The 15,524-nt window shown below is 28.0% G+C and overlaps 1 protein-coding gene across 3 annotated transcripts; it reads right to left on the bottom strand.

Moving 5' to 3' along the window:
- Positions 1-1,907: 1,907 nt before the first annotated feature.
- Positions 1,908-8,135, bottom strand: LOC107929896 (serine/threonine protein phosphatase 2A 55 kDa regulatory subunit B beta isoform). 3 transcript variants are annotated; one of them, XM_041117156.1, is made up of 14 exons: positions 7,521-8,135; positions 6,574-6,677; positions 6,362-6,460; positions 6,131-6,250; positions 5,759-5,944; positions 5,511-5,602; positions 5,126-5,244; positions 4,585-4,708; positions 4,344-4,467; positions 4,117-4,185; positions 3,927-4,018; positions 3,054-3,131; positions 2,813-2,880; positions 1,908-2,596 (listed from the first exon to the last, which is right to left on the bottom strand). In XM_041117156.1, the coding sequence occupies exons 1-14, from the start codon at positions 7,633-7,635 to the stop codon at positions 2,454-2,456; spliced, it is 1,533 nt and encodes a 510-aa protein (XP_040973090.1). In that variant the 5' UTR covers positions 7,636-8,135; the 3' UTR covers positions 1,908-2,453. The 3 variants fall into 3 exon arrangements, with proteins under 3 accessions (XP_040973090.1, XP_040973088.1, XP_040973089.1); XM_041117154.1 differs by having other exon boundaries at positions 5,729-5,944; positions 7,521-8,130; XM_041117155.1 differs by having other exon boundaries at positions 5,756-5,944; positions 7,521-8,129.
- Between the last annotated feature and the right edge of the window lie 7,389 nt (positions 8,136-15,524).

Raw genomic sequence — 15,524 nt, 5'->3', positions numbered from 1 at the left:
CTTAACAATCTATCAAAGTCCCTAACCTAAATTTCTCAGCTTTTGGAATTTTTGGGATTTTTTATCCCGATCCGTCTAGACGATATCAAAAGATTTAATCTGTCTTTTTAGGGCTACAAAATGTTTCAATTTTTTTTTACATGGAAAAAAAATAGTTTTATTGACGTCGAAAAAATTCACGTGGTAATGAGGTGACTTGTAATATCAGATGTCGCTAATGACTTGACGGTTGAGTGATTAAAATAGAAATTATCCTAACAACAGGAAAGTTTTTCCAACAACGATGAAAGTGTGTTTTTCCACCCAAACGCAAAAGTTGGAATTTAGGTGCTTTTAACTTTTAACTTTTGCGTTTGAAAGCGAAAATAATCAAAATATCCTTATTTATATTAGTTATTTACAAGTACATAAAAATTAGATTAATTTATATTTTATGTACCATTATATCAAATTATTTAAATATAATTTATCATTATATTAGATTATTTAAATATAAATTATTATTATATTTAAGTTTTTAAAGGAATTTATGTATCATTAATTTACAAATAATTTATATTAATTACTTAAAAATTATTTAACATTTATACTTTATGTACCATTATATTAAATTATTTAAATATCATATAATTTAATTAATTTTTAAATTTCCACTATCATATCCAAAAAGTACATTTTAACCTTCAAACAGAAATTTTAATAGTAATGGAGAACACTAAAAATTAATAAACTATATTTTTTCACAACACTTTTCTTCCAAGCTTTTTTCTAAAAAGTATTTTTCAACTATAACAAGAATGGAGAACTAGCCGTTAATAATTACTAATTACTTAGAATTCAAGTAAGGCTAAGACATACTTATAAATAGATAATCTAGCCTACCACCATAGCATGTATTATGTTTGACTTTCTATAAGTAAAATGCTCAATGGAGATTTTCTTACAAGATTAATTTCTTATTTCTTTTTTGATAGAACTTTTACTTCAACTTTTTAATATTGTGGAGGAGGTTATCATAACTTCAGCTTGTTTAATTTTGAAAGAGTTGATTAAAGCCAATATGGTTTTTTTGTAAATGGTTGTTGTGATATTTATAACAATAAATTATTTATCAAATTCGCACTTGTGTTAGGAATAGACAATATAAGATATTCCTAGTTTTTGACTAACACGATCTTCTCTATTATTCTCAAATCTCTACTTGCTTAGACTGTAGGCTCTAATTGCGAAGCAGTGAACACTTAATGAAAACTTTATTGATACTTGAAATGAATATCAACAACTCTCAAAGGTTAAAAACTGAAATACAAACCCTCTTAAAATTTAGAATTTATTTAAGAAAATAAATCTCACTAGATTTTAATAGAGTGTCAACACTTAAGTGATGCCTTTTTAATCTAACCAATAATCTCTATTTATAAAGAAAATCATAAAAAGTCTTAATTGAACAAATATGAACAAAATAATAATATTTTAATAAAAATACAAATAGTCCATACTCGAAATACATAAGGGTGGTCTAAGAACTAAAGTAGCCACCCACGACATGCCAAATAGGCCTTTGGGCTTGTCTCTTGTACTAGGAACAATTCAGGTACCTGAAGTTTATAATACAATAATGTCCAATAAATTTAATATTTAAACATTTGCATCTCTGTCTTATTCCTTTATTTTAATTTTTAAGCTACAACCGAAGCTGATATTGCGTGCATAGTGCATACAACTCATAATTTCAACATCTACACAGATACTGATAAGTAATTAGCATTTTATTATTTGTTTAGATCAATTAAAATGGACATCAGTAAATTTGATTTAAAAGGAGAGCTTCTTCCACTTCTACACCATCCAAAAACCAATACAAACCAGCGGCAATTCTGTGGAGTAACAAAAAGAATAGTTAGGAATTTGATAACAATAATAATTATTAATAAACTAAAATTCAGAAATGTGTTAAACTTATATAGTCTAAATGGTACAATAACATTTTAACCAATGAGAATTATAAGCTCCTTTTTTTCCTGAAGATTTTGGTTGACATCTCATTTATCTCAAACTCAAACCTGGTAACATTGCAGCAGAAGCCTCTAATTATAGAAGTTTTTTTTTTTTTGGGGGGGGGGGTGGTGGTTGAGTTGTTAGATGGAGTTGTGCTATTGAATTTTCTTCATCCTAATCAAAACAGAATAGGGATAGCACTGTGTGTCTATCCCTACAAAAGAATATTAATATCAGTGGCCATCAAATCATAAAGTCAATGTACTTCATCGACAAAATCAACAACAGCGGCATTGAGCTTTGGTGGTGGTCGAAATGATTGGACTTCGAAGAATCGCCAAGAGTTCAACAAATGGGTGCAGCTTTTCTGCATCATTAAATAAGGTATGAAGGCAAAGCAATCTCTCCAAAAGCTCTGCCCAGCAAAAATAATTGCAAGCTTCGTTGGATCCTCTTCATGCATAATACATGTAAAGACTGTTGGATGCAGCACAGGCAATAGAGTTCTCGGTTGGATGCCATGCTAAGTGTAGCAGCTTCGAAGTGAAATCAAAAGCATTTCCATTTGCATCAACTCCCGAGTTATCTGCTCCTTTCACTAAAATGGCGACGAGAGATGCATGTAGTTAAATAGATGTTTACCTCAAAAGATATTATATATAATGCTTTTTGAGTCGATTATTTGAAAACTAGGTGCTCAGGAAATGGCTATAATACTAATTCACTAATAATCAAGCGAAATCATGAAAATATGCAATTAAATGAGTTACAGATCATTTCAAATTACGAATCAGTAAGGATGTGAAACACAAACCTCGTCGGACAACACCAGAGAGATTACCAAGAGATCTTGAAGGCCTTGATGTCGCCTGACCTTGTCTCCTGGAAATTAATCACAAAATTAAAAAAGGGAATTTCTGACAAATGATGATACATCCTTTTGACTCAGGAGTTCAAAAATCAGGAAAGGTGAAACAATTTTCACTTTTATTTTTTTTACAGCAACTAGCATCACTAATATCAACAATAGCCAAGCAGACAACATCAAAACATACCTCATGGGGTTTTTGCTGGCTTCCAGTGTTGTTGCTTCCGTACTACCTTCAGAACAACCAAACACCCGAAACAGATTGCTGGAATCACAGAAAACACTAGATTATATGATGCTCAAGTCCTGACATATTGTGGATGTTTTATTTCGGATGATAAAAAGAATCACTACTAAAAGAGTTAATTGCACCAAACATCCATAAACTATGAGCCAAATTCTAAATTGGTCTCTAAACTCTTAAACGTTCTAATTAGGTCTGTAAACTATCACATTGTTCCAAACAGGTCCTTCCATTAGTAATTCTGTCAATTGGTGACGCATATCTAGTTGCGACACCTATTTGCTTTTTCTGTTTTTGTTTTTTATACTTTATTCTTTTTCTTTATGTTCTTTATTCTTTTATTCCTTTTTTTTATAAACAAATAAGAATAAATAATAATTTATGTTGTAATTAAAGAAATTTAAAATTTTATAATTAATTAGAAAATTATTCATTTGAATTAATTTTATAAAAATAATTCTAATTTCTTTTTTTATATAAATAAATACAGAAAAATAATAATAATTCATATACTAATTTAAATAAAATTCTAATAAACAATTTATTAAAATCTATTCAGTTATATTAATTGTATAAAATTATTATTTTTTATTTGTATTTTTTATGAAAAAGGAAGAAAGAAATGATGAAAGAAAAAAGTTTGAAAAAAGAGACGTGTTGCATTCAACTAGTGACGTGTCATTAATAGACATATAATACAAAAGTCAACAGAATGGCTGACAGAAGACCTGATTGGAGTGATATTGATAGTTTGGAAATTCAATTAGATCATTTTGAAGTTTAGAGACCAATTTAGAATTAATGTAATGTCCGTACCTGTAGGAACCAGTAGCCACTCGAAGTCCATTTCCACTTAGGCAACATTCAAATTTGTCAAAGATGGAATCATTTTCATACAGATCACAAAGCTGTTCAGGGTCCAAAAAAGAGAGGAAAACATCATACCGGGTAAAATATATAGCATTTTTTAAAAATATTATCTAAACCAAATAGTAGAATATACTACCTTAGGTCTAAGATATTCATGAACCTGGAAAGTTGCAACCGGACCTGAATCCATATTTATGTCCCACAACTGAGCCAATAAATCAAAACCTTGTCACAAAACAATTGAAAAAGGAGGAAATATATAGAGAAATTCAGCTATTATACTAGCATCATACCGAGCAGGTATGACGCAAGAGCAAAGTGTAGTTCAAAAGAGAAGAATCAATTCCGTAAAAACAAATAAACCTTAAGGGTCATATAGTCACGAGTTAGTATATGCCTTCCATCTTTGGCAAACTTAATGTCGGAGATTGATGCTATGATCTCTGTGAAGAAAGACCTGGAACCTGGAGCTTCTTGTCCCTCAAATCTGTACCATCAAGGGGAAACTTATAAAACCAGAAAGAAAACAGCATAAAAAAAGAATATAATAGTACAGAAAGCTAGTGATGACTTTTCAAATGACATGATAAAACAGGTCGCTTACAATTTGCGGTGAGTATCACATAATGCAGATTGTCGCATATCAATAAGACGAATTGAGCCCTTAGAACTACTATATGCTAACATATTACAGTGTGTAGGATGAAATTCTGCTGAAGTTATCACCTCTGCAAGTATAAATAGCAAACGGATCATGCAAACAGGAAAATACATAATAGTACTATCTTTACAGGGAAACATCATAAATTCATAATAACAGCAGAATCCAAAGTGTTGTATGAGGACAGAAGAGAGTCAATGAAGTACAGGATAATGGGAGAGAAGCAACTCAATTGCTACTCCTCCATAGCGCTTACCTCCCTTCAACCTCCCAACCCCCACCCCTGGTAACCCAATGAAGAGGAGGGTGTTGAAAAGAGGAAGAAAAATTTGCAAATAACCAAAATACATAAGGGGAAAAAAAGAGGGATGGGAATACTGGAAATAACTGAATCTTTTACCAATCAACCCATAAGCAATAAAAGATGAAGATAAAAAATATCAAAATTAGATCCATAATTTCCATTTACAAAACAGATACAGACCAGTCAAATCCTCCATGTTTGCAGGTTTCACATCAACAATGTTAAAACTTTGGCTGCTAATTTCCAGGTTCCAAAGATTGATTCGCAGGTCGTCTGCCGAAATAAAAGTTTCACCATCACTGCAAATCAAGAAAGGAACAATAAGTACTTCATAAAATAAAGAACAAGCTTAGAAGACCAAGTATTCTAGGTTCAAAAGTTGAGCAGCAACTCCTATTACTTTCTCTCAATCTATAATTTTTATACGTGTAACACCACCCCCCCCCCCCAAAAAAAAATTAAGCACAAAAAAGATTCAGCCCCAAGAAAGTGGAAACCCAATGAACATAAAAGAAATCTACCATACGTAAGGGTTTGCTAAATTCAGCCAAGTAAGTATACGCACCTGTTATTGGATATGGAATTGATATGATAGTCGTGAGCATGAGTATATATTCTTCGACATCTGGCCATGAGGTTTGTCTCATGACTGGTTACCTAGATATGACAGAAGCATTACATGTTAGATCAGTAAACCATATAATAAAAGTATTGGCATATCAAACACTGCCTAAACCACGGAAATATGACAAAAAAATTTAATTGATTCCAAAGTATCTTAACAAATAAGCATTCTGGATTCACAACAACTACCACAGGCAAATGCAAAGATGGGAAACCCCCAGTTGGGAATGAGAAGTCATTGCTCGTGCATCCTCCATTTGCAATGTATTGTTTGGAGCTTGTTGATATACTTGAACCAACAATAGGACCATTTCCCATGGCTTTGGTTGAGTCCACGTTCATGTTACATACTTTTTTGACTTTCTTCTCTTGTACCTTTACAAGTTTGAAATGACATTAGAAATACCCAACAGGATAACAAGGTTAAATTTGTAGATTTGCTATGTTGCTGCTTTGGGATATTGATATTCCTTGGGAAAAAATAGTGGAGTTATCACAATAATAATTTGTGTATAACTTCATAACTGTAAAATCCAGAATAGAAAATATGCCTTTACCTACCTTCCATAACTTGATTGTTTTGTCATTTGTCGACAAAAGAAAAAGAGCACCATTAGATGACTGGCACCACCTAATTTTGTTAATTTTCTCCTCAATTTCCAAGCTCTTCAGATAGTCAAACTGTATTAAACCAAGGGAGTACGCATTTTCAATATTCAAGTCCAGAAAGTTTTTAGCATGTACTCCCAATAATCACTATGTTTATGTCTACCACAAACGAAACAAAAATACCTCAGGTTCGTGGCTCTGAAACTCTGTTTTATAGCGAAACTCAGGATGCCTATTGATTGGATAATCCATCTTCTCTAGATCTCTTCGATGTCCAACATGCTACATATTATAAAACGGTATGACAAAGTGTAAGAACAGAACACTGGAGAATCACAATAAGTGAAACAAGCAGGTTCAGAAATATTAAAAAGAAAAATGGTCAGAGAACGTACGTCTTGAGTGTCAGTCCTTTCAAACAAAACCACCCGACCCCCACGATCACCGGTAGCAAGGTGATCGCCATTTCTATTGAATTCAATTGCAGATATGATATCAACTGAAAAAGAAACAATGGCATGTAAATGAAGTGAAAAGAGAAGCAAAACATGTAGGACATATAAGTACCAAGTATATCACGCCCGCAACTGTTTTCTTCACACAAGCAGACTCATCAAGCAAAGTGCATCATGGAAAAGCTCTTCAAAATATTCTATTTAATCACGCTTAGAATTGAGGCCAATGCAAGGAAGGCATCATGAAGAGCAAAACTAATAACAGCCAAGCCCGAGATGGTTCACAAAGAAATTATGGTTCTTACTGGATCAAAACCTCATCGAACTGTCACTTGCATGGCCAGACTCCTAAGTAAGACCATCTGATTAATGCATGAAACTAGTTTTACTTCCATGTTAGTCCATAAATAACACCCTAAAGTCAAAGACCATCAGTCACGCAGGCAAACTCAGTCTCTTACCACAAAGGACTTGCTTAGTACATTTTTTACATGGTGCACCACCCTCCAAGACCAGGAACCTAGTAATTAGATCAATTTAGAGTTCATTGAATTCCTTCTTCAGACTTTCAGTAAATAACATCTAATCTCAACTTAATTACTGAACTCAACCGATAATTAGTTAATTCCAGAACACAAAAAATTCTTCATTGCTTCACATCACACCTTGAGAAGCTATACAGTGCGTGAAGCTAGACCTAGATCCTAACATTATACACTAATCCAACAATATATATTACCAATTTAAACAATGGAAAAATAAATAGCAACGGAAAAAAAAAGATTATTAGCTATAAGGATTAAAAAACAATAAAATTCGATAATTCTTAGCACTGAGACAAAATCAACACTAAGAGAAACAAAATCGAATAAATCCAAATAGCACACCTTCCTGAATTTCCTCTCCGGCCGTCCGTTCTCCGAACACCTGAGAGAACTTCCAGTCAAGCGGTTGCGATCCTCCCACCGGAGCCACGGCTGTTTCGGAACCGCCGTTGATCATTGTTTTCCCCAAAAAAAGGAAGAAAGAAAATTATATCGATTCCACTCCAAAAACAAAAGAAAGAAAAAAGTAAACTCAATGCATCAAGAAGCCGATCTAACACTCAGATTCATAACAAAACCGGAAACACTTCATCGATTCGAAGAAATCTCCATTTAACAAAACGCAAACTGTCGATCGATCATCATCTACACAAGAAACAGCTACCGCAACGAATAAATTATCGGTGCTCTCATTCTTTACATCGATTGGATAATAATAGTAGTAAATTTATTTCTCCTTAAATGAAATGAACATCGACGAGATTCTTTTCTTTTTTTTTTTACTACTCTCTTTAGCTAGCACACTCTATCGCCGTCGATTTAAACTTGCACAACAAAGGAGATTGGAAGATAATGACGGAGCTGGAAAATGGCGACGTAGCTATTTTGGCTGATTATTGGATCTCTCTATTTATTTTATTTTATTTTTAATTTTCATTTTTGGTGACTGTTTGATGGAAAACGACGTAGAATTCTTTTGTTTCGATTTTAATAGCTTAGCTTACCCTACTCAACTTTTTTTGGATGAGGTTTTTTTATCATTTATGTCATGTTTGCGTAGCTTACAATGCTCTATCCTAATCGATTTTATGCACCAACTACTAAATAAATAACACTAGTTTTCTTAGTTGTGGGGTGTGATCGATTGTGCCAGGTCAGTTTAATCTATATTTTAATATTATATATTTATTTTTTATATTACAAAATCAAAAAACAGTTTGGATTAAATCGGATTTGAACTTTAAATGTTTAAGTCTAAATTTAACTCATATTTTAAATGAATTAATTTTTTTAACTAAGCTCGTTTTTCAAACTTAATATTTTTGCTCAAGTTCTCCCATATTACATGTAAGCTTTCGAATTTGGACAGGTAATTTATCCCTTAAACAAGATTAATTGTATGTATTAATTGAAAGGGTAAATTATACAAATTATTCCTTAACTTTAGTTAAAATTATGTTTTAGTCACCAAACTTTTAAAATTATCACTTACAGTATCAGGTTGTCAAACAACGATCGCCCACTCATTATCTTTTATTACTAAGGTAATGAGTTTCCTACGTGACATGTTAGTTTGTCACATGGTTTCCACGTGAAGTATCATGATATACATTTTGGAAAATTTTAAATTTTCTAATGTAAAAGTTAAAAATAATTATGAACCGAAAAGATAAAAAAAAACAATTTATTTTGTTCTCTATTTAAACCCTAAGCCTATTTTGTTTCTTTACATACCGTGAAGAAGAAGAAGAGGAGGAGGAAGAGCCCAATGTAATTTCAGTGTGCTATTATGGAATCCGAAAAATTTAAGATTATATTTGCGATTGATCATTTAGCATCGTCTTAATATTTTTATTGTCATTAAGATTTACTGTGTAATACTTACAATCTTTTCTACTAAACTTGACATATTTATATTTCTAATTGAATATCCACTTAATGCCTCCAACCTAGATTTTTTTAAGAATCTCTCTTTTCATATTCTTTAAGGTAGCATCATTCTTAAAAGTCATATCAAAAGGAGTTTCTGGTTGAAAGAAGACACCATCTTCAATTGAAATAATATATCCATTCAAATTAATTTGGACCATAAATTAATTTATCATATTCTCAACTGAGCCTACCAAATATTAAATTTCGAACATTACAAACAATACTAACAATTTCAACAATTCTTAATAACAAATAACTCAACAAAATCAACACTAACTTACTACAATTACAAACAAAAACAATAATACAATTTCCTTATAGAATACATATAGCATATTCAACTACTGATAATAAAAGTAATAACATAATATTTACTTTAAAAAAAAACTTACAAATTTACTATCAACTATTAATAAACTCAATAATAACATAATATTGGTAAAAATTTAAGACAACTTTCATATTCCTAATAAAATAAAAGCTTATAGTAGGCCCTTAAGTAAAAACCAAAAAAAGTTATTAAGTCCATTGATTTAATTTGAACCCAATCGAGCCCTTATCATTAACCTAAAAAATTAATTAAGCTCTTATGTTAATAATTTTCACATTTGATTGTATTAATCATTAAAATCAATCGATAGACCAATCAAACAACGAAATGTGACAGTCTGTGATTTAATCTTTCATATCTCCAATAAAAATCATAAAAATATCTATCTAAAAAATATATAAAAGCACGAGTTTTAAAAAAACTTTGAAACTGACAAAAATATCTTTTATTGTTAATTATATTACTAAATTACATTAGAATAATAATAAGTAATATTAATTAAAATGATAATATATTAATATGAAATTAATTAATTTGGTCATATATTATAAAGGCTCTACTTAAAAAATAATATAATATATTATTAATTAATAAAATTATGGAATATAATTGAATGAATTTAAAATAATAAGAAATCAAAATTTTTAATTAAATAAATATATTTTTTATATATAAAATATATTTTTATATATAAATACTCTTTATAAATTTAAAAATAATTATAATTTAATAGAATTTGTGAGACAATTATTATTAAAAATATTGTGCTAATTTTAAAATAGAATTGTTATTTAAATAGAACCCCAAGCATAAAATATAGGAAAAAGATAAAAACTTATGATAATTATAATTATATTTTACTATTATTAGTTAATAAAATTTGACGTTGTTACTTTTATTAAAGTAAAATAGAATTATTACTTAATTAGAATTTTAAATATCTTAATTATTATTTAATTAATATTTAATTTAATTAAAAAAATCATAATTAAGTTCATAAAAAATTATCAAAAATCTTAACAAAATTCTCACAAAACTTAAAATCATGTGGATTCAATAACATCCAATTCATGGATAATATAATCATCCATTGTTCCACAGACCATACATTCAATCCAACAGTAGAGTTTAATACCTAAACATTTAATGCCAAAATTTTACGGGAAAAGATGGAAATCCTTCCTTACAATATCCAAATCATATCATAAAAACCATAAAACCTAAAAACGATTCATTCAAAAAAATAAAATTTAATTTATTTTCAATAATTCAACATGACGAAACTCGGATATCACTTGTTAGAATTATAAAATTTTAATATAAAACTTAAAATCGTAAACCAATATCTATCACATCATATCAATAATAACAAAACTAGATGCGAAAGCATACTTGAATTCATTGATATCTTGAAGACTTCAAGTTTTATGGTTTTGATCTTTTAAATTAATATAAATATTTTAGAAACACAAATATTTTAGAGAATGATGGCTTTCTCTTTTCTAAATATGGGATATTAGAGTATGTGTAATTTGAAGATTATAACCCTAATATATAACTTTTGTACATTAACCTTAATTTTTAATCAACCTATCATCGATTAGAAACTAATTACTAGAGTATCTACACATATTTGACTTATACTTTTATTTAATAATTGAAGCCTGTAATTATTATTATACATGTAATATCCATAATTTTTCAACATTTATTTTATGCAAACATAGTTAATTTTCCTATATATTTGAAGAATCCTTAAAGATTATATCATTTTATCCATATATCAAATAGAAATACTTTATGAATAATATTTGATTGACATGACAAATTGTGTATAGGAAGCCACTATGGGGAATCTGATGTCTGCTTCTGCTTCACAATGCTTTTTATTCATAGCTTATCACCAACTATGACATGATATTCCTTTTTGTCATAAGCTTTGTTTTTTATCCTTGCAACGTTAGTAGTTGTAGTTCATTGATGTTGTGTCACTCATATTTTGCTGTTGAGGACCAGTTTTTACATGTCCACTTTAATTTCTTGGTCTCAGATCATAGGATCAGTAGTTTTGCTCCTTCGAAATTACATTTTAGAGTTCAATAGCTACATGTTGAAATAGCAAATTTTGTCCGATAGGATTATTGTTTTTGGTCATTCATATATCTTGGAATCATGTACCATCAAGTTATATCTTCCCTCTAATAAGAGATAACTTTACTGTAAGACGTTCAGTGACAATTCATCAATAAAAAAAGACATAATTTAGAGATGTTTTCCTTAGATACTTACATAACTAAGGCACACAATTAACCATACTCCCCAACTCTCGATTCAATCTCCATCCCCTTAAATCTTTCAAAATCCTCCCATTTCTCACAAGTCTCCTACCTCCGCAGCTAATCAACAGGGAACATCTTATTACTATGATATGAATTTTAATCTGGTCGTTGCTTTCTCATTAGCTAGCGCTTATGTAGGATTTTTTTTTTCAACAATTTATTTAATTAAATAATTAATTTTAAATTAAAAAATTTATTAGTCTAAGTAATATTTTTAATTTTATTAATTTCAGATTGCTAAAAATATATATAGCGTAAAAATTTTAAATACAAATTCTTTATAATTTTTTTGAGAAAAAATTCCTTTATAACTTGAACAGTTGGGTTAGATGCTTAATCCACCGGATAGGTGGGCTTCTTGGGCTTTAGTTATATAGTAAAAAAAAAGTATTCGGATTTAAGTTTGGTGGTAGAATAAATTTTTATAATTTTTATTTTTAGAAATAATTATAATTTATTTTTATAATTTTTATTTTTAGTAAAAACATTTTATTTAATTTTTAATAATATATTTTGGTTAATAATATTTTAATATTATAGAATATAGATTAAACATGGTTACCAATAGGATTTTAATTTAATAGAGTTGTCCATTAGTTGATCTAGGTAAATTTCGGGTCAAATTCATATATATAATATTTGAAATATGAACCTTAAATTTTGGTCAAACCTGATACTTTTATATTCTATTGATATTTTAAACAATAACAACATTAAGTTTTTTTTAATATTTACACTATATTATATTTTTAATTTTTATATGATATAAATTATACAATATATCAAAATAAATGAATAATAATATATTATAATATTAAAAAAAAAGTTATGGTCAAGTTGGAGATCACTTTGAATATCAAAGCTCAATTTTGACTAATATTTTAAATAAATATATATTTTTTGTTTAAATTCATTTTTTAAATATATTATTTTATATCTAAATCCTATAAATATCGAACCAATCTTCAACATTGAACAAATAATCATTCCAAAGTTTAACTTTAGATGCATTGATTTGTTATTATGGACGCACATTTATTTTTATTCATACTCATTTTTCTAAAAGTAATTATTTTATTTATTGTCAGTGAAGTGAATTTTACGAGTGAATTTAAGATGATGTTAGATATCTTTTTTTAAATTATTTTATTACGCTTTAAAAATAAATGATATCATTCTAGATTTATTTATGGAGTTTTTTTTTATTTTTCTAACTATGTATAAAATAATAATCTATTTTAAAAATACGAAAAAGAAAATTTAACAAAATTAGGTTTGGTTTGGTATAGATAAAAGAAAAAAAATTGCTTGGAAGGATAGAGTTGTGTTTAGTTTGGTTTGATTGGATTGGATTGGATTTTTTAGATTTTTAAAATATTTGAGGTAATTTATTTCAATTTTGTTTTTAGTTGTTTTAATACTGATATTTAATTGGCTTATCAATAAAAAAAACTGTCGATGAAAAAAAAACTAAGTAAATCTTCAATAAAATTTAGTACTTAACTGAGCCTTTAAAGGATGAAAAATTAATCAATCAATTCCCTCCGTTAATGGTGATCAAGTTTGACCATTATGTTTCATTGATGTGGTTGATAGACCAATCGTATGGTGACACATGGTAGACACATGTACATCATTCTAACGTGGCAAAATGTCATTTCAGCAATTAAAAAAAATTATTAAAAAATTATTTAAAAATCGCATCTAGAATGTATATGGAGAAACAATTGTCCAAATGCATTTAAATCCAGATAATTATATGTCCAGATTCTTCCTAATTATGATTTTTTAAAAAAATAATTACTATAAAAATACAAAAAACATATAAAAATTATGGAAAACTTATTAAAATAAAAATAAAAATAATTATAAGAAGTTATAAAAATTTATTAAAATTAATAAAAATGTTTAAAAATTTATTAAAAACCATGGTTGGAATGAACTTGGGCAAGTTAGTTCTCTAGATGCAATTGAACCTAGACAACCCGTAGTCTAGGTTCATTCCAAGCTTGGTTTTTAATAATTTTTAAATATTTTTCATTTTAAAAATAATTGTAATAACTTTTTAAATTTTATTAATAAATTTTAAATATTTTTGTACCAAAAATAATTTAAATAAAATTTCAATAATTATTTTAAAAAATCACTTCTAGGATGAATGTTTGTCTTAGTTCAAATGAATATGGCCAAGTTTTTATCCAGATTCATTCTAAATATGATTTTTTTTAAATATTTACTTTTTAAGATTTTTTATTTTTTTCTAAATATTTATTAATGTTGTATTTTTTCAAGTCAGCATAATATACATGTAGCTCCACGTGTCATCGTCTAATTAGTCTATTAATCAGATCAACGAAACATAACTATGAAACATAGTCAATATTAATGGAGTAACTTGATTGATTAATTTTTCATCATTTAAGAGCTCAATTCGGTACTAAATTTTATTGAATGCTTAATTTTATTTTATTTTGTAATTTTTCACTTAATACTAATAAGTCTTTTGAATTTTAAATTTTTATTTTGACAAAAACAAAATTAGCTATATGAATTTTGTACAAAATATTTAATTTAAAATTTTTTGAAATAAATAAAAACAACCAATCATTCTTATATTATATTTTAAATTATCCTTTGATATCTTAAAAACTAAATTAATTATTAATTATTAATTATTAATTATTAATTATTAATCAAATAATCGTAATTTTTTAATTTCATTTTTTTTTCGGGGCGGGGGGGCACTGATCTCCATAAAAGAAAACTCGTATCATCACATGTAACTCATGGTAGGTCCAATTCCAACCATAAAATAAACATTGCCGAAGAAGATTTCATAACCTTTTTTTTATTTTATTTCTAATTTTACTTTTTAATAATTCATAATCAATACATCAACACATATAAGTATACACAAATTTAAAATAAAATCAGTACACATCCCAATCATTACAGTTCAATGCCCTCTAATTCAAGCAATAACTAAATTACTTTATAATTAAACACGTGGCTTCTCTCCCCGCCATGACATCACTGTAACGTCATCTTTGCATAATTTAATTTCAAACTCCATAATTTATCGTATATAAAAAAGAAATTCAAAAAAAAAAGCATTCACCAAATTTTTCCAAGTCAACGAGAAGGTGACACGTAAATAGAAATTTTTGCACTTTTTTCTTAAAACTTTGCTTTGGTCCAAATCCTCATCCCTTATGACTGCCGATCAAGTGATCCAACTAATCATGTCAGCCGACATTTTTTATTTATTATTATACTAATTTTTAAAACATTAAAATTTAAATTTATGTTTTTATGGTTTTTAATTTAAATTTATATTTAATTAATTATAGATAAATTATTCGAAGCGGCTTCAAAGAAAATTTTAAAAAAGAAATCCCTTTTGCTTTACACTTCAGAAATAAAGAAATGTAAAGACAAAGTGGCAAACATGTATAAATATATTTAATTATTTTACATGTAATTTATGTATTTCCATAGCTTTTGTCTTTTCCCCCCTTCTATCCCTGTGCACAAATAAATGACTTTCACTTAAAAAGTTATTATTTTTTACCTAATAATATATTGTTTTATTTTTTTATATTTTCATAAATATATAATAAGAAATTATTTTGTATATTCTACCGGTGATAAGTGTCCTATAAAGATAATATTAAATTAAATTTTTTTATAAAGAGTAAATAATTAGAAATTTTACCTCATCATTATACACTATAATCCTAAATC

Source organism: Gossypium hirsutum, chromosome A07, assembly GCF_007990345.1.
Source record: "Gossypium hirsutum isolate 1008001.06 chromosome A07, Gossypium_hirsutum_v2.1, whole genome shotgun sequence".
Lineage (NCBI taxonomy): Eukaryota > Viridiplantae > Streptophyta > Magnoliopsida > Malvales > Malvaceae > Gossypium > Gossypium hirsutum.
This window is presented reverse-complemented; position numbering and strand designations above follow the sequence as displayed.